General features: G+C 41.2%; 1 protein-coding gene across 1 annotated transcript in view; it reads right to left on the bottom strand.

Annotated features, from left to right (window-relative positions):
• Positions 1-1,864: 1,864 nt before the first annotated feature.
• Positions 1,865-27,272, bottom strand: part of LOC148658521 (Fc receptor-like protein 5) — a 54,289-nt gene continuing 28,881 nt past the window's right edge. Inside the window, exons 6-14 of the mRNA XM_088638248.1 lie at positions 21,284-21,574; positions 20,868-21,161; positions 16,957-17,244; positions 16,539-16,823; positions 14,841-14,939; positions 11,451-11,510; positions 10,840-10,911; positions 10,107-10,180; positions 1,865-2,948 (exon numbers count right to left, since the gene is read on the bottom strand). Of these exons, the coding sequence (XP_088494374.1) occupies positions 10,152-10,180; positions 10,840-10,911; positions 11,451-11,510; positions 14,841-14,939; positions 16,539-16,823; positions 16,957-17,244; positions 20,868-21,161; positions 21,284-21,574 (1,418 nt within the window). The 3' untranslated portion in view covers positions 1,865-2,948; positions 10,107-10,151. The remainder of the gene's footprint in view (positions 2,949-10,106; positions 10,181-10,839; positions 10,912-11,450; positions 11,511-14,840; positions 14,940-16,538; positions 16,824-16,956; positions 17,245-20,867; positions 21,162-21,283; positions 21,575-27,272) is intronic.

Here is a 27,272-nt window from a genome sequence, read left to right as displayed (position 1 = left end):
ATGGAATTCTTACTTACAGAAAGTCTCTTGATTGTAAAACAAGTGTAAAAAACAAAACAAAGTGCAAACAGTGCATCAAGACAATATACAAACAAACAGTAGACAATGTGCAAATAAACATGTAGACAGTTTGAATGTAAACAATACAGACGTTTAAACAATGACTGGAGATGTGCAATAAATAAGAAATCATAATGAGGTAGATGGTGATGGTGTAGGTGTGGTCCGAGGGGGATGGCTAAATGTGTTCGCCAATCTCACTGCTTGTGGATAGAAGCTATTGAAGAATCTAGTGGTAAGTGTCTGTATGCTCTTATATCTCTTGCCTGAGGGCAGTGGGATGAAGAGCTCATGCCCGGGGTGGTGACTGTCCTCTGTGATGGCCAGAATTCTACCACGGCAGCGGTTCTCATAGAGCTGTTTAATCTAGGTGAGACCGCAGCCGATGATCTTCAAGGCCATATTGACCATTCTCTGCAGTGCCTTTCTTTCTCGCGAAGAGGTGTTTCCATACCACACGGTGATCCCGTTGGTGAGGATGCTCTCGATGGTGCAGCGGTAGAAGTTCACCAACACATGTATTGGCATCCCCCATCGCTTGAGGCACCTCAAGAAATAAAGGCGCTGCTGAGTCTTCTTCATGATAGAGTCAGTGTTCACAGTCCAGGTTAAATCTTTAGAAATGTGAATTCCAAAAACCTAAAGCTGGTGACTGTTTCAACTTCTGTTCCATCAATACTGAGTGGGCTGTGAGTGTGTGGCCTGTGTCTCCAAAAGTCCACTATTAGCTCTTTCGTTTTCTTTACGTTCAAGTCCAGGTTATTGCTATGACACCACCTACGCAGCTGTACGACTTCATCCCTATAAGTGGACTCGTCATCATCACTGATCAGTCCTATTATAGTGGTGTCATCTGCAAACTTAATGATGCGGTTGTTGCTGTGTCTTGCTGTGCAGTTGTGAGAGAACAGGGAGTACAACCTTGGACACAGACAGCAGCCTTGTGGGGTTCCAGTGCTCAGGGTGAGTGGTGTTGATGTTTTATTGCCTATCCGCACCACCTGTGGTCTCTCGACAAGAAAGTCCACCAGTTGCAGACAGAGTTGCACAGACCTAATCTCCTGAGCTTTGTCACCAGTTGACTGGGTATGATGGAATTGAATGCTGAACTGTAGTCCACAAACAGCATTCTCACATACGAGTTCTTAGTGTCCAGGTGTTCCAAGGCTGTATGCAGAGCCAATGAGACAGCATCATCCACTGATCTGTTGTTCTGGTAGGCGAACTGCAAGGGGTCCAGGGACTCTGTGATGGAGGAGTTGATGTGTGACAACACCAGCTTCTCCAGGCATTTCATCACCATAGATGTTAATGCTACTGGGCAGTAATCATTCAAGCATGTCACTTTTGCCTCATTTTGCCCATGAGGATGAAACAGCTTTTTGTAGCTGCTGTTGTCAGTTCATAAATTAATAATCCATTTACATAAATTCTAACTTCCTTACAATCTATCCATCCATTTTCTAACCACTTTACTGAATACAAGATCATGCAGGAGTCTATCCCAGCAAACACTGTGTGTGCAAGGCAGGGACGCCAGTCCATGTCAGGGACAATCTTCCCAGAATTTACCAGTAAATGGTTAGACTGTGGGAGGAAATTGGAGCACCTGAAGGAAACCCATGCGAACAAAGGGAGAACATAAATTCGGTACAGATCCCACCCCAGCAGCTGAAGCCAGGGCAGCAACACTAACCACTATGCCACCCACCTGATTACCATTTTTTTAATAAAAAATATTTCAGACGGTGATGTTGTGACTATTTTTACTTTGAAACAAGGAGAAATAATCATGGAAAAAGTGTACTGATTTCAATTTTTATTAAGGTTTTATAACATAAGCATAAAATATTAGTTAATGCAATAACAGGTACTGTATTAGATCAACAGGTCAAGAGAATTTCTCAAAAAAGCAGATTTTCCAGATATAAAGCACATTTGTCCAGGTTGCTTAATGAATTCTAGTTGGATGTGTGTTTTTTCCAATACGAACAATTTAAAAAAATCCTCCAAGTATACATCAGAGGTATCCCAGGCTTCACCTTTTTGTGTAAAGTATTCTTAGCTTCAAAAGACTATCAAAAGATCAAAAGTCTATTATTTTAAGTAATCCTACAGTATTTCAATAAAATGTAAAAGTCAAGAAATCTGGCAATTCTGTAACGCATTTGTCACAGCAAAAGTTGAATCTCTATTCTTAATACACAGGTTTCATATTGTCATTAACAATATTATTTACTGTATATAGACACCGTATCCTGTTTTTTCTTTCTTATGTACTCATTATACACTGTACTAAGCAAAACAAGAAGGTCACGTGCCGTGCAAACAGTCATTTAGAAACAGCATGTCAAAACTTCTTTGTTCAGTCAAGCAATTTTGTATTTGTAGTAATGCAAATAAGCGCAATATTTGTCATTTTTTGGGGATTCCATGCATGCTTGGAGTTCAACTCAATGACTCAAAGTTTCCGTTAGTACTGCAACACATTTATGTAGCATTTTTAGCCAAAAAGTCAGTATTTGGTTGCACTCTCTTTGAGTGATTTAGACAAGCTTTTACAGTATGCCATTAATGCCATTCATGATGTTTTAATTCATCTTATAATTTGCCCTTTTTACACTTCAACTAAATTTTATCACTTTATTTTGAGTAGGTTACTGGAATTCCATTCTCTATTAACATAGAGGTATATCGTCAAAGCTACCTTCATTTATTTAGGTCAATTTACACACAATATTGCTTGTAAATGAAACAAACACTACACTGGTTATATTTTACATGAAATTAAGGTTATTCCTTTGCTGAAGTTCATCTTATTCAGTGGGATGATTGCCATTATTGTTAAAATCACTGTTTTCCATTATTAAGTCACAGTATAGCACTTTCTGTTTGGGAAGAAAAGGAAAATAAAAATTATTAGAATAACTAAAATACAAAAACTAAAAATGCAACAGGTTGACTGAATGTTTAACATTAATATCAGGAATGTGAAGTTAAAATAATATATACCAAAGTAGAGAACTGACACACTAAACAAATTGTAATCCCATCCAGGTGTGACCTCTTTAGGGGGTGGAGCCCTCATTGAGAAGGGGATGCCTCAGTACCTAGGTGATTACTTAGGTAAGCACAGCTGAGCTGAGTTGGGATAATAATGAGGTACAGTTGTGACAGAGCGAAGCTGGAGTAGTTCCCTCAGGGGAGACCAAGCCAGGACATCACTCCTGAGCTACAGTAGCTGCAGGTGAGAGCAGACACAATATCAGGTCTCCCATGTCCTGAAGTTCAGTAGTAAGTGGGCTGAACCGTTCGCTACTTATCTGCCAGTTAGAAGCAAGTGTGCAATGTTACTATTGCAAATATCTGTTGGCTGGAGCTGTATACCCTGGTTAGGGGGCAGAATAAGGGCAGCAATCTTGGAGGAGATTGTAAAGAAGCACTGTATGGTTTGGTAAAGGGAGAAGAGCCATATAGGGGACCCCTGAAGGGTTGGTTACAAGACACTTCTAGAGGGAATTGTCCAGAGAGTAAGATCAACAGATTTAAAGAGATGACAGCCTGTTTGAGAGGAAGAACAGGTCTGGCCAATCAGTCCGCTGTGTGAGAGTAAGTGTATATTTGTGAGAGTTGTGTGAGTTGTTGTGTTAGTGAGAGAAGACAGAGAGTAGAGTGCAATAGAAAAGACCTTACTCTGGAGGACATTGTAGTGTAGAGTAATGGAAAGGGCTTATCTGACTACTAACCTCTTTTACAGCTGACTGTGATGAAGTGAGAGAAGCTCTTATAGTATGAGAGTGAGAAAAGAGTGAGGGAAACTCCCAATAGTGTAAGTTAGCAGTGGGGGCTGGGCACGGGAGAAGATACATCAGAAGTGTGTATGACATGAGACACAATGAGACACAGCAGAGAGGCATTGGAGAGGTAGCAGAGTGTGTATGGAGTCTTGGCATGAGAGAGAGATGCTGGAGACTTAGTGTCAAAGACAGTCTTGAGTGTACCAGTATGATGCTGAAGACTCAATTGTGAGTAGAGTGTGAGTGTCCAAGCCTGGTGGCCTCGAGAGTAGATGTCAGCAGCTGGAGGTGGACCTGGAAGTCTGAGAGTAGATCAGTGGTAATGGAAACTAGTAGCTGTTATAGAAAGAGAGCAGGAAAGCTGAATCATCTGAGAGCAGGAGCAGGATCAGGAGCCTCCAGTAGACTAGGAGAGTTATCGAGGTACAGGGAAGGCCCTGAAAGAGTAGCAACCTCAGTCGCTTCCATGTTGGCCCTTTGGTAAGGTAATGAAGGCTGTAAAGTGGGTCCGAACAAATGATATTGACTGAGACTGAGTCAAGTGCTTTCCACTGCTACTCCCCAGAAGGAATGAGCGGGAGTTAAAGGCGAAGCTCATTGAAACTGCAAATGATGGACTTGACTGGATGAGGGACCTCGTAATGATCTCTTGGGAGAGGAAAAGGATATGGGCGAATTGGAGAATCTGGGTCCTCGAGTCTAACCTTGTCAAGGGCTCTGAAGCCTTCAGCACTCTCAGAGGAGAATATGTGTAGAGTGTAGTAGAATGAGTGTGCAGAAAAACAATCTCCAAAAAAGGTATAAGGGCATGTCCATATATGCTGCCAAGGCTTCCCAAGTACAATGGCCGTCTAGACAGCTCGGAATAACAAGGAGTGGGCCCTGTGCAGATTCCAAAAGTGTTACAGCTTTCTAAGTCTTTCTTAAGTTAATATAAGTAAATGTTTATTTGGGAAATGACCTAAATCCCATGCATTCAAAAATAAAATAAATTTAATAATTTAATGGAGTTTTTAATGAAAGTTCGGGAGGGATGAAGGCAGCCACGCTCATTCGACACAGCTGCTGCAATTCTCACTAATCCTGACGTAAGCAACCGGTCTCCATATATATATACGTCAAACGTCACTCTCTCCTCTTCCTCGTTCGTTTTCTGCATGGTTCGTTTTCGCCTAGCTCGAATCCGTGCTCCCTTCTCATGGATCTACAAATCCGCCACTCATATGAAGAACTTTTCTGCAGCGCAGGAGACTCTCCTACCCCTCTCATCCAGTCCTCCCCCTACTGCTCCCCTTACCTCCGTCTCATCGCCTCCTTCAGCCGCTGTGCTACATTAGCACCGCTCATCTCCCAGCCAGTCCTCACAAGATCCAACTCCTCAACGAAGACTGCGTTCCGCCATCATAGTCCCTCTCTCATTACAAACTCAGCCTTCCTGTTCCTCCACGGCAAAGTCTCCAAATAACTCTCGCTTCTCTCGAGGATGTCCCCGCCGCCGCGCATCACGCACATCGGCTCCCCCTTCTCCTGGATCATCTCTCGCGATTTCCAACCGGACCGTAGCAAGCCTCCAGAGGATACTTCGAAAACATGGCGTCCATTTTAAAAGAAAAGCTTCCAAAAAAGCTCTGTTTTCCATGTACTTAACCGCAGTCTACACAAGGAAACATCAGCTCCACAGCTTCCCCCGGCGCCCTCTGATGACATCACCCGCACCGCCGCCACTCATCCCAACGTGAGGACCCCGAGGCCGCCTGCGCCTCTGCCTGTCGCGTCTTCTGTCTTGTCTTGTCCTGATACATCCGTGTCTGTGTCTCTTCCCCAAGCAATCCATACCTCTGCCGAACAACTGTACCTAGCCTCTTCCACCCAGCCTCCTTCCCTAAACTCCTTGCTGCCGAGTCTAAGGCCCCAGGCTCACTCCCCTCCCCCACCCCCTTCTCTGCTTAATCTAATTTCTGCACTCTCTTCTGTCTCTACCTCCGACCTCCAACATGGCTCAAGCTCCGCCAGATCCGTCTAACCCTTCCTACCACAATCTGCTTTCTGCTCTTCTTCCCTCCTCATCTTCTCCCTTCCCCGGTGTCCAACACGGCATCCGTCATTCCATGCCTTCAGCCCTGGATCCCAATCTCCCCTTTGCTAAGGACTTTCCTCTCCGAACAGCCGTTCCTCTCCCAGCTCCTCCTAACACACTAAAGTTTAGTCCTCCTCCCATTCCTTTTTCACTCCGGCAGCAAATTCTACGAGGTGCGGACGTCAATCTAGCTCACCTTCTCTCTTCCTCCACATACAACAATTCTAGAACAGTCGACTGTGGCTCGATTTCTGTTACTCTCAAATCTTCTGACCCTCACTCTGCTTCAGTCCTTCAAATTTCCAACTTCTGCTTGGCTTTCAGCATTTTCCGCGACATCACATGCTCCGCCTTTCCCGAACGTCGTCAGGAACTCAAAGATTACATGCACATTGTCCTCGATCTATCTGTCCTTTTCGAGGGCTCCCTGTTCTACGATTACCATAAGCAGTTCTTGGCTGAGGCCGCTGCCCGCCTACTCCAACGGAACCAGCGCACCTTCTGGGGAGCCCTCGACATTGAGCTTTACTGCCGCACTTTCCCCGGCGTCCGAGATCTTTCCTGCGACTTCTGTTCCTCTTGGACACATTCAGCAAATCTTTGCCCAGATACCATCCGCAAGCTCAACCCTGACTCCGCCCCTTCTCCCCCACAGCATCTATTCTCCCGCCAGGTCTTCTTCAAACCTTCCCGCTCCAAAGACGTTCGCGGTCGCCCCATCGTGATGATCAGACGCCAACAAATTTCCAACATTCCAACATCTTCAATTCCTCGACACGTACCTCTCCCCTTCGTCGCTTCCTTCATATTTGCAGCTTCTGCGGCGAAGCTCATGCTCACCCTGCCTGCCCCCGCCGGCCCCTTTCACACTCACTCCACCTTCAGCGTTCCCAAAAGACTACTGGCTTTTCTGTCTATCACAATCGACATCCCCGCTCTTGTTTCTGACTTGCTCCGTCACCCTGACCCCTCTGATGCCCGTCACCCTGACGCCTGTGCACACTTCCTTCTTCCTCCGTCTTTTGCAAAAATTTGCAATCTGCCACCGCTGATCCCCAGTCCATTGGTTCCTTGCTAGCATCCGAAGTCGAGAATGGTTTCATGATCGTCCCACTTGACTCTCCCCCATTCCCTGTATACCACATCAATCCCATTGGTATAGCGATCCATCTGGGTGCCTGGCTCGCTAAGGCCGACATCTCCAGTGCCGTTAAAGTTATGCCTCCTGACCCAGACTTCTGGCACCTCTTAGGAGTTCACTGGCGGAACAAGTTCTTCGCAGTCCGCCTTACCTTCGGACGTAGGAGTAGCCCAAAATTTTTCTGCTGGATCCCCTAGAATAACTATAAGCTTCCTTTTCTTGTCCACCTTCTCGACGATTTCCTTACCATAGACTTTCCCCACACCCCACCTGCAAGAGCCTCTTCCACACTTATTTCTGTTTTTAGGAAACTAGGGGTACCCCTTGCCATTGACAAAACAACTGGCCCCTCCCATATAATCCAATTCCTCAGGATCACCCTCAATTCCATCAATTTCTCCGCCTCCCTGCCTCGTGACAAAATCGACAGGATCCAGATGTATATCTCTATCTATTCTTCTGCCAAATTTTGCACAGAGAGGGAACTTCTCTCCCCGCTCGGCCACCTCAATTACGCCATGCGTATCATTCCTCAAGGACGGTCTACCTTCTCGACCTCGCCTCTTCTGTGCCCTCTCTTTACCACCACGTAAGCCTTTCAGCCGACTGCAAATCCGAGCTCAAGCTTTGACAGCTTCTCTTGGCCAACTGGAATGGCATATCTCTCTTCTACGATGACCTCCTCTCTGACACCAAGGATATCCAGCTTTTCACAGACGCAGCCCCCTCAGTCGGTTTCGGAGGCTATTACAAAGGCCAATGGTTTGCATCCCCTTGGCCTCCAGAGTTCTCTCCAATCCCTCTCGCCAACCAGTCATCGGCCTCTTTAGAAATATTTCCAATTGTTGTTGCTGCTTCTCTTTGGGGCCACAATTGGAAACAAAAATCCGTCCTCGTCCATTCGGCCATCTATGCAGTAGTTCATATAATCAACAAAGGAAGGTCTTCATCACAATCTATCATGAAATTCCTCTGCCGCCTTAAATGGATTACTCTCACACATCAATTCATCCTCGTAGCTGCTCACATTCCAGGCCACCTTAATGAGATAGCTGACTCTCTCTCTCGTTTTCAAAGTCAGAAATTCAGGAACTTGGCACCAGATGCAAGACCGAACCCGTGCACAGTACCTCCCTATTCGGAACTCACATTCCTCCGAATCATCCTTTCCATCACTATCTCCAGCTGGCCCAGCAAGCTATCCTTTTAAGGGATTGCCCCTCGAACTCTGCAATTCTTACTGCTTCCAATCCTTCAACCTCTCCGTGAACATAAAATTCCCTTCTTTCGACATTCTCACCGTATCATCCTTCATTTGCTATTGTAGAAACTCACTCAAGGTACGAGCATCCACCACCAAAGTATACCTGTGCGGCATCCACTTCTTCCATTAACTCCTTTTCGGCAAGATCTGTCCATCCCTCATCCACCCTCAAATTACTCTCCTTTCGAACCTACGCGTACCACTTACCTCGGACATCCTTGAATCCTACATCTACGTTTTCAGGTTGGGTTACCACTCACCCTGGGTCGACCGCACTCTTGAATCTTTATTCTTGTTAGCCTTCTTCATCTCCAAAGGTGCTCCAAAATTACCGCTGCTTCCACATTCTTTGATCCTACTTCTCAACCCTGCTTATCTGACATCTCTGTCTTATCTTACGAGACACTGACCTTCTATCTCAAGAAAAGCAAAACCGACCAACTCAGATCGGCCACTCTCATCTATTATTTCAAACTCTGTTCCTACATAAGCCCTTACGAGCCTCTATCCCATTACCCACATCTTCGCACCTCTGCCGGAGCTTTGCCTACTGCCCCTCTGTTTGTAAACGAGAAGGGCCGTATCGTGATACCCTCCTGAAGAATTCTCCGGGCACTCCTTTTAGATCAGGGGCCGCATCCTCCGCCACTCGCTAAGGCATACCCGAGTATATCATCAAGCAACTCGGCCATTGATCCTCCGAGGCTTACTATGCATACATTAAAACTAACCCCGGTATCCTCAAGCGGGCACTTTCTCTCCTCGGTTGAATTGGTCAAATCTTTTGTTTTGTTTTTTCTGCACTGGTGACTGGGGGTCCCGCTTGGTTCTTTTGGGGGTCCTATCCTCCCCGTCCAATGGCCGGGAGGTTGGCCCTCAGCCAAGCGGGTTACGCCAAATCTCCACATCCCAATAAACGATTCTAATTTCTCCCAAGCTTTTGGCTGCCGTCATTCCTTAGTGAAATGGAGTTTTTAATGAAAGTTTGGGAGGAATGAAGGCAGCCGCGCTCATTCGACACAGCTGCTGCAATTCTCACTAATCCTGACGTAAGCAACTGGTCTCCATATATATACATCAAACATCACCCTCTCCTCTTCCTTGTTCGTTTTCTGCATCCCTCCTCCACCCCCTCTCCACCTTAGCAGCTACCCAATTGGTCGCATGGGGGTCCTATCCTCCCTGTCCAACGGCCGGGAGGATGGCCCTCAGCCAAGCGGGTTACGCCAAATCTCCACATCCCAACAAACAATTCTAATTTCTCCCAAGCTTTTGGCTGCTGTCATTCCTTGTGAACAGTACATATTGTATAGGTCAAAACAGGACATTGGTTTTATAAATGAGTTGGGTCGGTTACAAAAGAGTAAAATATTGCTTGAGAGCTTGAGAAAGTAATCTAATTTAATAGCTCTATATACATGTATATAAGAGAAATAGGGCTAGGAAGCTGTACAGTACATAAGGGCATCTAAACTGAATGTAAAGATCTGCCTTCAGGCATAAGGTGATTCAGTTCCTTTCTTTCAGGATCACCTGTACTTTCAGACTGCATTTCATATTTGATTTCTATCGCCAGTACAGGTCACCAGCAACACAGTCTTTTTGACTTTTATATTACTCAGCATTAGCACACCTTGTTGGCTGTGGCTGTACTTTAAGAGTTAGGCTTAAGAATAAAAGAGCTAGTAGGATAAATGTAAGGAAAGAAATAAACAACGGTAATGAAACATTTCAGTCATGGAAAAACAGATATTAAAATATACTTACCTTGATTATTTTTTAAGGTTCAGATTAGTAACTGTTAAAATCAGCTTAATTAGTCACTCCTGAATTTTGAGTACCTGAATACACAGAGATGTTACACACAAGGGGGGGGGGGGGGGACACAGGGAAAGACACAGCATAGGAAAAAAATAATCTAAATTGTTTTTAAATTGTATTACGTTGTAAGAAATATGATGAATATGTAAGCTAGTTTATAGTGATACCAGTCACACATAAAAACTGAGGGTGTCTTTGCTTCATACCAGATAATACTTCTGGAATCTAACTATTTGAAACAAAGTATGACTTTTTTAGTACAACTGTACCTTGTTAATGATAGAACATGGAACATAGAATAAAACATAGAACATGAAGACATAATTAGATACAGTATATGAATAAGAGATGGACTGTACTGTAGGGCTAGGAGGCTGTACCAAAATCTCTATATATAGAAGTGCCTTTGCACTTGTTCACACTTCACATATTGATGAAGTTAATCTACACTTGCAGACTGCACTTCATCTTTGATTTCTATTCACAGGTCCTTTCGACTTTTATATTACTCAGGCTTAGCACATACTATTGACTGTACATTATGTATAAGGGGACAAGAATTAAAAAGTTAATAAGAAAATAATAAAAGCAGAGTGTACGATGAATGCAACGGTTATTATACTATGATAATCAAACATTTCAGGCTTGAAAAGAGAGAAAGATACCAACAAATACTTACCCTGATTTTTTAGCTTCAAATTGGTAGCAGAGTAAAAAGCTACTTTATTAGTCAGTCCTGAATTACTTGTACCTGAAAACACAGCGGAGTTACACACAAGGGGGAAGCAGAAGAACATAGGTACAGAAGATATAAAAGGCAACTTATGAAACATAATTTAATGCATTTCAAATGGTATTTCTTTGTGAGATGTTTACTGGACACAGTGAACATTAAGTATATTACTGAATGATATACTGTGTGTTATTGTATTGACAAAATATTGAATATAATTACATATATACAGTATACATGTCCTGTATAAGTGAGTAGTATTAGGATTGTGTAGGAGAGTTCTCACAATTAGAGCTGTCATACTGGAAATTACAGTATACCAATGTTATATACTATGCAATTTTCAAAGAGGTTTCATAATAGTGAATCAGTAACCAACGATTTACACTTTAATTACTATAACTAAAACAAATGGAAGCATAGATAAACCCTGTAATAAATTCACACAATACGACTTTTTGAAAATCATAAATTTTTCCACACAAAGACATAAAATATCTAGGGATGTGATTTTGCATAATTTGGTTTACAAACAACAGCAGAATGTTTAGACTTACTGTGGCTTTCAGTGAGAGGGTCAATGCTTTCATAAAATCCATCAGACTCAGCTAATTTACCTGGTAAAGAGAAAGACAGATTTATGGGTATCTCTTTTTTTGGCATTTATCTCCCACTGACAGTGAATCTCACTTTAAATAGAGAATATCAGAAAGCGAGTCTTCACTAGATCCCATTTTAATGACAAGCATTCAAGTACTCTTAAACATTATTTGCCTTTTCTCACATTATGACAGTAAATTCTTTCCATATGCACTGAAGTGTTACTCAGATGTAAATGTCTTTAATGTATCCTTAATGCTATGCACTCTATCCCTTTCCCTGCAGTAGAAGAAGAAAGAAATACATCTATAGCAGGGTTCTACAACCCTGATCCTGAAGAACCCTAATCTAGCAATCTATCAATTCAATTAAATAATCTATCAATTAGCAATTAAATAATGTAGAAGTGATCTGGGATTACAATATGTAGCCTTGACCCCTCAAATTGGCTTTATTGAACAGATTAATTGTTTAATGTACCAAAACATTTAAGGAATTCCCGATCTTTTGAAACAGATGATATCTCCAGGATCAGGATTGCAAAGCAAAGAATTTTGCCAAATCCCTGGCAACTAAAAAGTTATTTTAGCTTGTAGATTTGCAGCTGCTCATCAACAGCCTCATTACCATGACAACAGACTTTTCAGCCACGCCTGGTCAGTAACTGTCAGGTTTGCATCAGTTCTGTGAATTTTGCTGAGATGCAGCTGGGTTTCTTTCTATGGACCCGTCGTACCTGTCTCTGAGGAGATGACTCTACTCTTTTTCCAGATCATGCTTACTCCAGGCCCAGACACCCACCCCTCAGTGACATCTTGAGCTTTCCATAGTCCTTCTGTGTCACGCCCGACATCCCTCCCTAGAGGGCGCTCCACTGCTCCCATTATTGTTCGTGTGATTAAGCTCTCCAGGTGTACCCTGTTAGCGTTATTATTTAAAGTCCAGCTCCTCCAGTCTTCGGGGCTCATCATTAGGGTAAGATGTCGCGAGGCCTGTCTAGCACCAGGAAACCCTACGTCCGTCTCCTGAGGGCATAGGCCTCATCCCCGACACCTCCCACTTCCTGAGCCTGGGGTCTGGAGGATCTCGCCCCATCACCCTTGGACCTCCATGTTTTGTTTGTCCGTGTGCTCCCCCCTCCCGGGGATTTTAACTTTGTCGCGTCCCAGGATGGATTCCTTGTTGATGGACTCTTGGACTGTGCTTTGACCTGGCCTTGGACCCGTTTGGATTTGGATACCGTTTTGTCTTCCCCGTACACTGTCTCACGGACTGTCACCATTATTTTGTGCACTAAACCCTTGTGTGTTCCCTTTTACCATGCCTCCTGTTTTCTCCAGCTCTTACCACATCGCATATGGTCTTTTATAAGATCTGACACGGATTTCAGTCCGTGTTCGTGACATTCTGTGCCTTTTATTTCAACTATAACTTTTTTGTCTCCTATAGACAGATAACCTAGCACTCTTATTACACATAATCTGCTCTGGGACTATTTAATTTAAGTTTTTCCCTTCAAGAGAAAATTCTCAGCTACTTCCTGAGGTTAGGATACTGAGTGTTGTAACTAATACAGCTGTGATGATTTCTTATTAACCAAACTTGCTGTACCTGAGCATTTACTCTTTAAGATCCCTGAATTGTCACAGATTCCTGTATCAAGATCTCTTACCTGTACCTTCTTGGTGTCCCTCGATCCTACCACTATCTCAGCTCCCCGCTGAAACTAGGGCATTAATTCTACTTATTTAACACATAAAGGGAGTTCTCCCATTTTACCCTCTCGGGGAACCCAAGGACTTATCCCCTGCCTGACCCTCATGAGATGGGTGACTTCCTCGTTGGATCATAAACAGCTATCTCCTGCATATGCTGTACTGTGTAGTATTTGATGGAAAACTTGTGTCTTGTTAAACATTTATTTAAGAAAGCTGACTAATGAACTTCAACTGCAGCAGAATGTTGTGCTCTGTTCGTTGACTTACTCATGCAAATATGTGTACTTAACCGACATACCCACATTTGCCTAATTCATCTATTATCCTTATGACAATGATTTATGTCCTTACTGTATGTCTTGATTAACTCTTTTATATACAGTACTGTATCTCTAGACTCTTCAGCCATGTAAAGTCTCCTCAAAACTATCGCAGCCTTATTACAAGTTTAATTTCAATTAAGATGTTGCATCAGATTTCACAATGTGCTTTCTGTTATCCTGAAATCTTCACCTGAAATGTGTGAAAAATCAAGATACATTCTTGCTTGTCTTGTTTTGTTTACCAATACCATGCTTACCTTACCATGCTTTGTTTATTGACTTACTCTGATTTTGGAACACATTGCTTAGTAATCGCTGTTTTAAATTAAACCATATGTATTATTTGAAAAACAGTCTGATTCAAGCATTTTACACTTATGGGACTGTGTTTCTAAATTTATGTGACAGATTTGTGTAGCCATATGGTAATTACCAAAACATAAAGCCTCCGCCTTCATGAAAAAGAATGTGAGGAATTTTGTGGAAATCATACTTTTGTCTGCTATTGGATGTTCTACTCATTTCATAATTGTCAATGTCAAGGTTCCAACAGCTCCTGGAAAGTAAGACTACTGGGCTTGTTCAAAATACATAGACTTAATTGCAGAATCAAAATTGGTTTATTTATTTTTAATTTAAAAATTTAAATTGTTACTGATTAGAGTCAGGAATGGTTCGTATTTTTAAATGTAAATGTAAATCTTCCATTTTTATTTATATTTTTCTTGCAGATTAACATTGAGACTGTTACAGTTTTAAATCGGCGTCACACTATATGACTTGACACATCTTCTAGTTGAAGAGCATGTCAAATTTAACAACTGCAGTTACTTAATCTCCCTGCCTTATCTGTCCTAGAGGGTGTCAAATTATACGACTAGGAATTACCAGGGGTTACTAATTACATGATTCCCTTACAACTTTTCATCATTGTTCCAAGTCTCATATTGTACCGCTAAAGTACCACAAGGTCATCTTATTTTGGCAGCCACTCAACGTGAAGCAGACCGAAATAAGAAGAGGAGCACCGCACGAAACTAAACAACATCGAGACCAAGCATGTATTGAATGGAGCAACATACAGGCAAATCTTAGAGAAAACTCTGTTTAAGTTCTCTAAAAACCTAAACTAATTCAGGAATTTATCTTTCAGCAGGACAATGATCTAAATCAAGGCTACTCTGGATTAGCTAACAAGAAGAAATAAAATGTATTTGATTGGACCAGTAAAGGCACTGACTTGAATCTGATTGAAAAATATCCTGAATTTGATACTGCTATGTGAATATCCCAAAGACATTCTCACCCAGTTTCTGAGATCTCCTGCAAAGCACAACCACGATTATGAGGAGGATAAGGAGAATTAGAAAACCAGAAATGCCCATGACACATATCCACTTGTGTACTGCGGGAACAGAGAAGAAATAATAATTATCTACAATCCTCAACCAAGAGCGGTTTGACAATTGCTCCATCCTGGTGTGAGAAGTTGACAAAGACTAATTACTGTTCTAAAGTACTTCCACCAAATACTGACTCTATACTGTTTATTTTTTGTGTTTCTTTGTGATTTTTCACATTGTGAAATTTTCTATTTACAAAAATGTCTATATACTGTATCATTTGTAATTCAATAAAATGTCATTTGGAAGTAGGTGAATATGTTTGCAAGGCCCTGTACATTTTCCAGTCATACACCTACAGTATGTGGTTAATCATAGTCCAACCTTCAGATGAACTTTCAGATCAATACTCAAGGAATTCCCCTTTTGTCTGTCCCACATTAGAATTACAGTGCCTTGCAAAAATATTCACCCCCCTTGGACATTTTCACATTTTATTGTTACAGCATGGAACCCTGATGTATTTAACTGAAAATGTTTGCCACTCATCAACAAAAAGTACTCACTAATGTCAAAGTGAAAAAATCCAAACATTTTACTAAATTAATTGAAAATAAAAAATAGAAAATCTTCTCCAAGTCACATAATTACTTGACTGGAGTCCACCTGTGTGCAGTTAAGGTGTTTCATATGATTTTAGAATAAATACACCTGTGTTTGGGAGCTTCTCCACTTAGATAGTGCATTTACAAGGAAACACTACACCATGAAGACTAAGAAACATTCCAAGCAGATATGAGACAATTGAAAAATACCAGTCAGTACAAGATATAAGAACATTTCCAAGGCACTGAATATACCTTGAAGCGCAGTGAAGTCCATCATTAAAAATGTGAGAAAATATGGAACAACTGTGAATCTGCCCAGAACTGGTTGTCCTCCAAAACTGAGTGTCCAGACAAGAAGAGCTGTAGTAATGGAGGCCACCAAGAGGCCTACAGCAACTCTAAAGGAGTTACAGTCCTCCATGACAGAGATGGGAGAAACTGTGCATGGGACAACAATAGCATGCACACTTCATAAATCTGGCAATGTGTGCAACCGTTTTCTGAGCCTGGGGTCTGGAGGACCTCGCCCCCTCATCCCAGGATCTCCATGTTTTTCGTGTGTTCGTGTTTTCCCCCTTCCCGGGGATTTTAACCTTGTCGCATGCCAGGATGGATCTACTGTTAATGGACTCAAAGACTGTGCGCTGACCTGCCTTGGACCTGCTCGGATATGGATGCCTCTCTTTGTTTCCCTGTTCACTGTCTCACAAACTATCACTGTTACTTTACTGCATCATTAAACCCCTGTGTTCCCCTTCCCATACTCCGCCTCTTGTCTCCTTTAGCTCTTACCGATTCGCATAGGGTCTAATATAACACCAGACACGAACTACAGAGCCTTTTGTAACAGCTACCCACCATGCTGCATACTGTAGGTTGTGCTTACAGTACGTTTTATTGTTATAATGTGTCTAAAAACACCAGTGCTATTGACTTGCTGCTTCTATAATATTCTGTAAACATTCTTACATTTCTCATGGACATTATTTAGAAAGTTGTTATAAAATAAAAATTACAACTGAAATAGAACTGGAAAAGACTGATGTAACTCACAGATGTCTTGTGGTACAAACGAATCACTGGTAACAGAGTAAAAAGGCTCTGTGATCCTTTCTCCTCTGCAAGTATAGGCACTTTTGTACAATTCATTGTCAGATATAACTGTGTATCTGTCTCCATTTCTACTGCTCAGATCACTCATACTTCCATCTCTGTACCATGTGTAGTTCCACTCAATAGAGCTGGCCTGAACCTCACACCTCAGTACCATATTGTCTGTAATGAAAATCTTTGTCCATGCAGTCTCCAGGGTGATGACAGCCTGAGGTCGAGCCTCAACTATAAAAACATGACAAATGCAAAAACAGAAAAAAATATCTAAGTTAAAAATGTCTAACGTATAATGAAATTCTTTATTTGCTGCTTTACTGAGCTGAAATCAAGATTTAAAAGATGTAGTTTAGTAGAATACCTGTTATATTTAATGTAAGAGTATCACTTCTTTGAGAATGAAAGGGCACAGTCCCCCTTCTGGCTTGACACCTGTACTCTCCACTGTTGGATACAACAGCAGAATCAATGGTGTAATTAGAGCCAACAGTCCTGTTGCTCTCAGTGTTGTTCTGAACTGGTTCTTTGTACCAGAGGTACTCCCATCCAGTAGAATTTTCCACAAACCCACAGCTGAGTGCAACTCTGTCTCCTGTGTATATCTTTCCAATGGGCAGGTCCTGGGTCAGGTTTGGCTTTGGCTTTATTTCTGAAAAAAATAAGGTAAATCAGGTGACAACTCTAAAACAATGTTATTAATTTCAGTTTAAGTATCCTTCACAGGAGCAACTACAGTATCTGCTAATTTATCCTTAAAATAATAAAATCCAAGTTATATTCCACAATGAACTCGTCTTCACGTCTACCCACATTAATGTCTATGACCTAAATGTTTCAAATTTCAATGGAGATTATATGAGTAAAATACAAAAATAAATGTGCTTTACAGAATGTTTAAGGCCCTAAAATACAGAGATAGGAGTGTACTGATTTAAGGTAGAGGTGATACAAGATATAACAATAGACCTTAAGGAGACAAAAGAATATTGTGTCAAATTATTATATTCCAGTGCCACAACAACAAAATAACTATAAAGGCAGAGTTTATAAGATTAGAGAGGATTGAAAATGGAAAATGATAAAGTAAGCATGCTAAATAAATATTTCACACAGGTTTTTATCATAGAAAATGTCAATAACATGCCTATGCTATAGAAATGTTTTAGTGGTATTACAAATTTTAACATAATTGACATTGAGTTTCTGTATGTGGATAAGGAAGCTAAAAACCAACACCTAATGGTATTTGTTCAGTAATACATAAGGAAATAAGTTATTAATCTAACATCCTTTGGTTCAGATACTTCAACTCTCTCACTTAATAGGAGTAGCATCTACAGATGTGGGATTTTATGGACAAATTCCTAGTGATCTATCTCAATTACATTCTCATATTCTCTCATGGTCTTCTTGAACACATCCATCATGTCCGACACATCCTCCTTCAGCTTCTTGATAACCATCTAGAAACGTGAATTTCATCAGAGAGAAGTAATAAGACACATCATCTTTTCCTCTGGGCTCAAAATGGATCCGGAGAATGTGGCCGCTGCTTTTTTCACCTCACCATGGAATTACATTTTTCATTGTGTTTTTCTATTGCATTGACTCCTGGCAGTGCTAGAGAGCCTACTTATGATGTTTATAGAGGTTTTTGTTTATCTATGTTTATAGAGGTGATGTTTATCTGTTGTAAATTTATAACTGATTGACAAGAGGCCTTGTGATCTTCAATTTATTGGCAGAAAAAAACAGAACAGCTAAGAACCCTACTTGTCTAAAACACACCCTAAAAAGTCACTGAATGGTTAGAATTTGCTGAATGACAGCTATTTCTACTTATTGCATTGACTTTTTCCATAGGCTCTGGTAAAGGTTTATTCCATGCTGAAAGGCAAAGAAAAGAGACGCAACATTTCAGCCGTGTTCATACCTGAAGATGGCTCCACAGCAAAAATGTTATGTCTCATTTATTTTCCTTTCAGCACGGAATAAACCTTTACCTTTTCCTTTGCAGCCTACGCATGCTGATGCAGCTACCTACTTGAACATCTTTTTCCGAAGCCTGGATAGATTGAAAACATATGGGGTTCTTCGGCAGTCATTTCTTTTTTTGTTTACTATATTTTCCAAATGGCTTTACTCCATAAAGTTTTAATATAAAAAAGTCGCTGTTGTCAAGGTAAGGGACAAAGGATTTTTATATATTTTGGCAAATTTTTGCTTTTACAATTACATTGTGCTGGAGAATTCATAATTACTGATGGACTTTGGAGCTTCCCTAAACCAAAATACTACATAAATGCAGATGCGGTACCACAACAATATTTTTTAAAAAGAGCCACATGCTGTGCTGTATGCTTGGTGCAATGTTCTGCATTAACCCTTTATTTCACAATTATTTCTTTTATTTGATATTTGACATCTTTGGGGATCAATGGCTTTAAAATGTTCAACAAAAATGTGCTTTTTGATAGAATCTTATCAGATGCATCAAATATTTTCTTAGAAATACATTTAATCATTATATTATATATATATATTATTATATAAATAAATCAACTGCATGATTAAACTGCCACTAATATTAATTCTGCTTTAGTTAACTAAAAGTAAGAATAATTATACTCAAAATTTAGGCAACAAGACTAAATTTAAAGTTGGTGACTAGAAAGTGACTATGACAAATAGACGTTTCGGTTGACTTGGCTAAGACTACGCCTAAATCAAAAACTTGTGACTAAAATAACACTGTGCATCGTGCGAATTACCCTATTTACAAACAAGGCATTTCACAGGCCAACCTCCTGACAACCAGAATAACCCAGACTGCTAACTCAGTTCTCAGAAAACCTACAATATGACAAATAGGCCAACAAAATAAATATAACTGCATTCTAAATCACACAAAATACAACCCAGTGCTAAATTCCTCTTCCTCTCTAAGTGGAATCAGATCTTATCTATCTATTCTAAAAAAGGCACTACTAACATGAAAAAACTGTCTTTAACCTGGAGATTCTTTATAAAGGTAATCGAAGCATCATTAAATAAAAGACAAAAAGTTTCCAACACTTAGCTAGAATCTGGACTTAAACACTATTTAAACATCATAGGCCAAGCTGCCTAAACGTTAATTTCTGAATCTCTTTTAATGTCATACTATAAACTATTTTGTAATGAACAAATGAAACGTATAATGCTGACAACAACACTTCAGACAGAAAGTGCACAATGGGGATATTACAAATATTTCTACCAGCAAAATCAAAACACAACACCACACACTATGTGTCACAGACACAATCCTAATCTTTTCAGCAGTGTGTTTTGTACCCAGAACCAAAAGTATAAAGGAAATCTTTTTTGTAGGCATATAGATCCAGCCATTCAGAATGCACACCGGATAATAATAAATAATATTATACAAAAACATTGTATGAATCTTTCTTAATAATAAAATCTATTTTAGCACTTCCAAAAAGCTGTTGTCTCTTAAAATTAAATATCATTAGATGCTAAGGTACTATTCTATATATGAACATGGATTGAAAACTGTTTAATGAACAGGAAGCATTGCATCATCCTGAGTGGCAAAAGGTCTCGTTGGGCAGATGTAAGCATTGGTGTACATTACAGTATTTTATTTTTCTAAGTTAGAAAAAGTTCAAAGAACAATGGGAACAATGATTCTTAATTTTAAGATATTTTCAAATAAAGGCAGCATAAATGTGCTCATTTTGTCAATCTAGTGCAAAGGAGACTGAGACAACATTTGATTCAAGTATATAATATCCAAAAGGGTATAAGAAGGGTAACTTAGGTAACTAGAGGGATTACCTTGGAACTTAAAATGGAATTCACATACTGTAGGATAGAGAATAAGAAACATTGCACATTCAGTGCACAAAGAGTTGACTAGATCTGAACCAGGGTTATTGGGCAGGTACTGTAGCTGAAAGTCTGGTCACTTTTAGGGAAAATATTTTTTCCTCACTTAACTTCTAAAAAAGTAGAAGAATAAGATGACCTGAAAAGATTCCTTTAGCTTTTATTTATTCTTATCACAATGCTCTGATAAAAAAATAGTAAGATAAGGCTGATTGATATCCTATCATTTATTATCTTTTGTATATTCTCATGTCCCCATACAAATATCAGGATTAGAGAAAGTTAAGCAAGTGCTGAAAAGCTGAAAATTCTGAAAAGCTAACTATCACCTTTGTTGATAGTTAAAAGGTCAAAGTTAAAGTTATATTACAGAATACTTACCAGACACCTTCAGTGTGACAGAATTGCTATTGTTGAAAAAAAAGGAATTCTTATTACTTTTTACTTTACAGATATATTCCCCACTGTGTGACTGCTCAGCAGAGAGGATTGTGTATGTGTCTTCATTTCCCCTACTGGAGGCAGTCTTGTCTATAGGTAACTCTTGTCCGTTTCTGTACCATGTATAGATCCACTCAGTAGAGTCCCCCTGAATCTCACACCTCAGAGTCACTCTTTCTGTGATGAATATTTCTGTCCATCCTGACTCCAAGGTGAGTACCGCTTTTGCTCGGGCTGCATAAAATATTAAATAGATTGGTAGAAAATGTCATTTAATAGCATGAGTTGTGGTGTTGTATTTACAAAAACAAATAAAGACATTGTTGAAATCATTTTTTATGAATTGTACATCTTACCTCTGATTTCTAATTTCAGAGAGTCACTGTGCAGAGAGTAAAAGTTCACTTCTCCCCTTAAAGCTTGACACCAGTACTCTCCACTGTCGGACAGAGCAGCAGAGCTGATTTTGAAACATGACCCATCAGTGCTCACACTGTGAGTGTCAGATAATGCCTGTGTGTCTTTATGCCAGAGATACTTCCAGCCAGTAGAATGTCCTCCAAATCCACATCTCAGGGTGACCGTATCTTCTGTGTATATCAGCTCACTGGGAGGATCTTGTAATATATTGGGCTTTGGCAGTATTTCTAGTAGACAAATATATCATAATTGGAATATGAGCTGCAATCATGTGTTTGGACAAAAGTGATCTCAAAGTAGATTGCTTTTCTAAGAGCACCTGTAGATTCTTGCATCTTGGCCAGAAACTCCAAAAAGAGTGCCCCAGCATGATGACTGCTGACACCATGTAGGAGGTAATACACCCAGTGCCTCTGTCCATAAAATTAGCTCTGTAGCGACTGATGGCACATTTCTGTCCATGTTGGTTTGTTTCATTACTTTTTTCATATCTTTTGATTATTACAACGTTTGATTGTCTGATGCTTGTACAATGAAGGATCTACAGGTGCAGGATGATCAGGATGAAGATATGATGAAACTCATTAAGGTAATTACTTTGCTGTTACTGTTTTCTGTGGACTACCTGGCTCTCATTATTAATGGCTGGAATGTGCTGTATGATGGCAGCATTAGTTTGAAATATAGTAGTGAATTCCTCTTAATGTGAAAGTGTATTCTGTTTCTATCCTTAAATATTTTAAATTGTCAAATTTCCTCAAGAGATTTGGAGTTTTACACAGAATATGAATTTTAACAATGTTTGTTTGAATACACCATATGTGGGAATACCATATGAAACCATTTTTGATGCTGGATGCTGCATCCCCCGGTGCTACTACATTTATTTTGGGAACTCTTAACATTTGCGCACTTAAACACAGACTTTGTACATATTATCAATATGTGATCTGCTTACCGTGGATGAACAGAATTATTGATTTTGCTGTATGACAATTCCAAATGCCTACTCATCCCTTGCAAGACCTCCACTGGGCAACTTCAATCACAACACATTACATCTTAGGCCAATCTTTCAGCCAACGCAATCAGGGCAGCAGAGAGAATTGTGCGGACTGTTCAACACTGCAAAACAACTTCCCCGATGCTCCTTACTTCATCATGAGAGATTTCAACCACTGCTCACTTACCAATTTCCATCAATATGTTACCTGCCCTACAAGGCATAATAGGGTATTGGACCTATGTTACAGATTAGTTAAAGAAGCTTACAAATCCGCTGTCAAAGCACCATCGGGATTGTCTGATCACAACGCTGTGCATTTGATTCCGATCTATAAAACAGCCGTAAGAGAGGTAAAAGCGAACGAAGAGCGGTTCCGGTCTAGCCCTAGGACTCCAGACAGCGACTGCAGGATTGCTGCGAGCGCACAAACTGGGACATGTTTAAGCACTCATGGCCTGATCTCGATGAACTGACAGATGCAATCACCAGTTATGTTTATTTTTTTTAAATACTGTTATACCTCTGAAATCTTGCAACATATATACTAAGAATAAGCCCTGGGTGACCAAGTCTCTCAAGTCAGCTCTTGATCTGAAAAAAAACATTTTCCATCAAAGTGATGCTGTTCTGTTTAAGGAAACACAAAAGAGAGGTTAAGAAGGCTAAACGTAGGCATAAGGAGGCATAAAGTGGAGGAGACAATGATGTGCCGGGGTATCTCATGCTCTGCATTGGAGGGTATTAGGTCTATGGTGGGAATGCACAAGAATGGAAGCAGCAGTATTAATACATCTGGTAAATCAGACGCTGACATTGCCAGTGATGTGAATTAATTTTGTCTTCGGTTTGACAAAAATGATTTTTCTGATGAAATTAGTGCGTTCAGAGGTAGGATCTCTGATTGTCCAATAAGAATTGATGAGTCTAAGGTCAGTCAGATTAAGGAGAGGAAGATTTCAGGTCCTGGTTCGGTTGGGGGAAGAGTATTGAAAAGATGTGCTAGACAGCTGTGTGGGATCTTTTCTTTTATTTTCCCAATGTCATTAACCCAACAAATGGTTCCTAAAGTGTGGAAAGAATCAGTTGTTGTTTCAGTACCTAAACTCAAATCTGTTAGGATAGCCAGGTAGATCGTGAAGGATTCTGGGCAGAGTAGTGAAACCGTGTTCTAATGCCGTAAACCAGAAACCAGTCCAAAAGTTCAAAACTGAAGGATAAAAACCAGAGTAAGAACCAAAATACAAAACAAAGTTATAAACAAGGGAGCCAGAAAGTCAAAGAGCCCGTATATCAATAAAGCAAAAAAAAAAATCAGAACAGCAAGCAGAAAACCTAAATCCAAGAATCAAGGTCCAAGGTGAAGGGCAATCCGGAACCCAGGGGAAACGAGAAAAAACGAGGATAAGCGCCGAGTACTTGGAGAGAAATTCCAAAAATACTGAGCAAAGGGATAATGACTAAGACTTCCTAAAATAGAGAAAGACAGAGACTGTGAGGAATAAACGAGACAGGTGAGTGGTCGGTATTTTGGAAAGGTCTATGCCTTCTAAAAGGGGCTGTATGAGAAACTAGTAACATAAAAATATCTCCCAGTTCACTCAATGATTACAGACCAGTAGTGCTGACCTCTCCGGTTATGAAAAGTTTTGATCAGATTGTGAAAAATGAAATTGTGGCCAAAGTAAAGGATCAGCTAGATCTATTACAATTCACTTACAGGGCAGGTAGGGGGCTGGAAGATGCTACAGCATGCCTTCCAACAACTTGATGGAAACAAGACCCGTGCTAGACTGCTGTTTGTGAATTTCTCCTCGACATTTAATTGTAAACAGCTTCACCTACTGGCAAATAAGCTATTGTCAAACTTTGGTCTTCAATCTTGTCAGCGGGGTTACTGATTTCCTAACAGACAGAACTCAGAGGGTGAGAGACAATCATGTTTTATCCAACAAAAAGCATTCCTCTATTGGATCCCCCCAAATATGTGTATTATCTCCCTTACTGTTTGTGCTATAGACAAACGATTGCTCGAGCTATCACCACTCAAGAAACATAATCAAACTTGCAGACGACTCTGTCATTGTTAGCCTGTTACGAGCAAATGAGTTTGCCACCTGGTATGAACAAAACTTCCTCAAGCTAAGACCAAAGACATGATAACTGACTTCAGGAATAACACCCACACTTCCATCCTTACCCATGTCGTGGGAGTTTCGGTGGAGCTAGTAGAAGAATGCAAGTACTTGGACTGTTCTGAACTCCAAGCTTAATTTCGAAGCAAACACTGACCTGATCCCCAGAAAAGGTCAACAGCGTCTGTTTTTCTTAAGGAAGCTTAAGTATTTTAAGTTCAATGATTCATTGTTGATTTTGTTCTATCAGTCCTTGCTTGTATCTGTTCTAACTTTTACCCTGCTCTGCTGGTTTGACAACCTGAATCTGAGAAGCAAGAACAAACTGGAAAGCCTTGTGAAAGTATGTCAGAAGGTCACTGGTGCTGATCTTCCACCCCTCTCCTCCATCTATCAGTCACATGTTTTGCATAAAGCAAAATCCATTTGTGATGATCCTTCACACCCCTTTTTTAATAATTTCCACTTCTAACTCCCATCAGAGAGCAGATACCAACTCCCCACCTCCAAAACCAACAAATTTACGTTCTCATTCATACCTGTAGCCATGTCGTCATTTAACACTTGACCTTCTATGCAAATATGTACAGTATGTAAATTGGTTTTCCTGTAGTTTTTTCTGTCCATCTGTACACCAACACTGCTGCTGTAGAACAACTTGCCCTTCAGGGGGTAATAAAGACACTTTCTCTCTCTAACCAAAAAACTACTTAAAATGAAACTTTTTTCTTAAGGTTTCATAGAGCTCATGAGTGGTCTGCAAAAAGAGGTGAAAAAGAAGATCAGATCAGGAAAGCCAAGGATCAGTACAGGGATGAAACAGGGATGGCGTGGCAGGGTATTAAATCCATGGCCAATACTACAGTACACTATATCTCTCAGGTAAAGGTTATGGTAATATGGTACCTGTGTTAAAATGGTATAGATAGGGCAACACTTGACAAATGATTTTAACATGTTTTACACCCATTTTGAATAAAACCTATAACCATTTTAGTTAATAGTGCTGAATTCCTGAATTCCCCACAGGTCTTGTGTGTCACGGACGTCCAAAGGGACTAACCGTGGGGAGCAGGAGAGCGTAAAAAGACCCATATGCATAGCAGCGAGACGGGAAAAAGGCCCGGGCTCATTAGTGCAAAGAGTTCAGGAATGCCATATAGAAACCTATGCCCTCAGGGAGCGGACGTGGGGCGCCCTGGTGCTAGGCGGGTCTCAGGACATCCGAACGTCAATGCTGAGCCCGGACAGAGTGCAAGACCCGGAAATATATAGCCCAAGGGAAAGAGAGGGACAGGAAGGACAGCAGACCAGAAACTAGGGACAGGACAGAGAAGGAGCGCCCTCTGGCAGCAGAGGGCGTGGCAGTACCCCCCCCTTCATGGGCGGCTCCCGACGCCCATACAAATACATGAGGTGCCCAGCACTGGGGGGAGGAAAAACCTCATTTAACTGAAAGGAAACCTCCGGGAGTCCACGGCTGAGAGCTACCCCCTCCTCCGGGGTATAAACCTTTATTGGGTGGAGGAAGGGGGGGTAGAGTAGAGCTCCGGAGACTTAAAACAAAAAAGTACACAAGCACAAACACAACAAACAAAAACCTGGGAAAGACCAGGGAGACAAACCACAACAAACAGGAACCAAAAATACAGACACAGAGAGCAGGGGGGACCAAAAAAGAGGGGAAACCAGGAAGAAAAAATCAAAACAAAAAGGCAAAAAACCACAAAAACCCCGGGGAAAAATACCGCAGACTGGGCAAATGGCACGTTCACATTCTAACGCTGATATCGGAGTGGACAACCTGAGGAAAGCCAGACCGAAGTCCGCTCACAGACACAGATGCCCGGAGTGATATCCAGCGAAAAGAATGGAGGAACGGCAAATGGGCACGTTCACATTCTAACACTGATATCGGAGTGGACAACCTGAGGAAAGCCAGACCGAAGTCCGCTCACAGACACAGAGGCCCGGAGTGATATCCAGCGAAAAGAATGGAGGAACAGCAAATGGGCACGTTCACATTCTAACGCTGATATCGGAGTGGACAACCTGAGGAAAGCCAGACCGAAGTCCGCTCACAGACACAGATGCCCGGAGTGATATCCAGCGAAAAGAATGGAGGAACGGCAGAAAGCTTACCATTCTATCACTGATATCGGAGAGAGCAAGACCAGGAAGAGCCAGGCACGAAAACCCGCTCCAGACACAGAAGCTCGGAGTGATATCCAGTAATAAGAATAGGAAAGCCAGCTCAACATTCAATCACTGATATCGGAGTGATCTATCCGAGGAAAGCCAGGTACAGGACCCGCTCACAGGTACGGAAGATCGGAGTGATATCCAGTGATTAGAATAGAGGAACTGAAAAAAAAAACAGCCCAGAGAACCAAAAAAAAAACGCCGCTCGCGGGGTCAGTAGGTGGCTCAGCATTATGTCACGGGCGTCCAAAGGGAAAAAGGCCCGGGCTCATTAGTGCAAAGAGTTCAGGAATGCCGTATAGAAACCCATGCCCTCAGGGAGCGGACGTGGGGTGCCCTGGTGCTAGGCGGGTCTCAGGACATCCGAACGTCAATGCTGAGCCCGGACAGAGTGCAAGACCCGGAAATGTATAGCCCAAGGGAAAGAGAGGGACAGGAAGGACAGCAGACCAGAAACTAGGGACAGGACAGAGAAGGAGCGCCCTCTGGCAGCAGAGGGCTTGACACAAAGAGTTTATTAAAATCAACAGCTCAGATTTATGTAGGCAGTTTAGGAGAATTCATTTAAGAAAGAGTGCAGATAAT

The sequence above is a fragment of the Lepisosteus platostomus genome, chromosome 7 (genome assembly GCF_059453375.1).
Source record: "Lepisosteus platostomus isolate fLepPlt1 chromosome 7, fLepPlt1.hap1, whole genome shotgun sequence".
NCBI lineage: Eukaryota > Metazoa > Chordata > Actinopteri > Semionotiformes > Lepisosteidae > Lepisosteus > Lepisosteus platostomus.
This window is presented reverse-complemented; position numbering and strand designations above follow the sequence as displayed.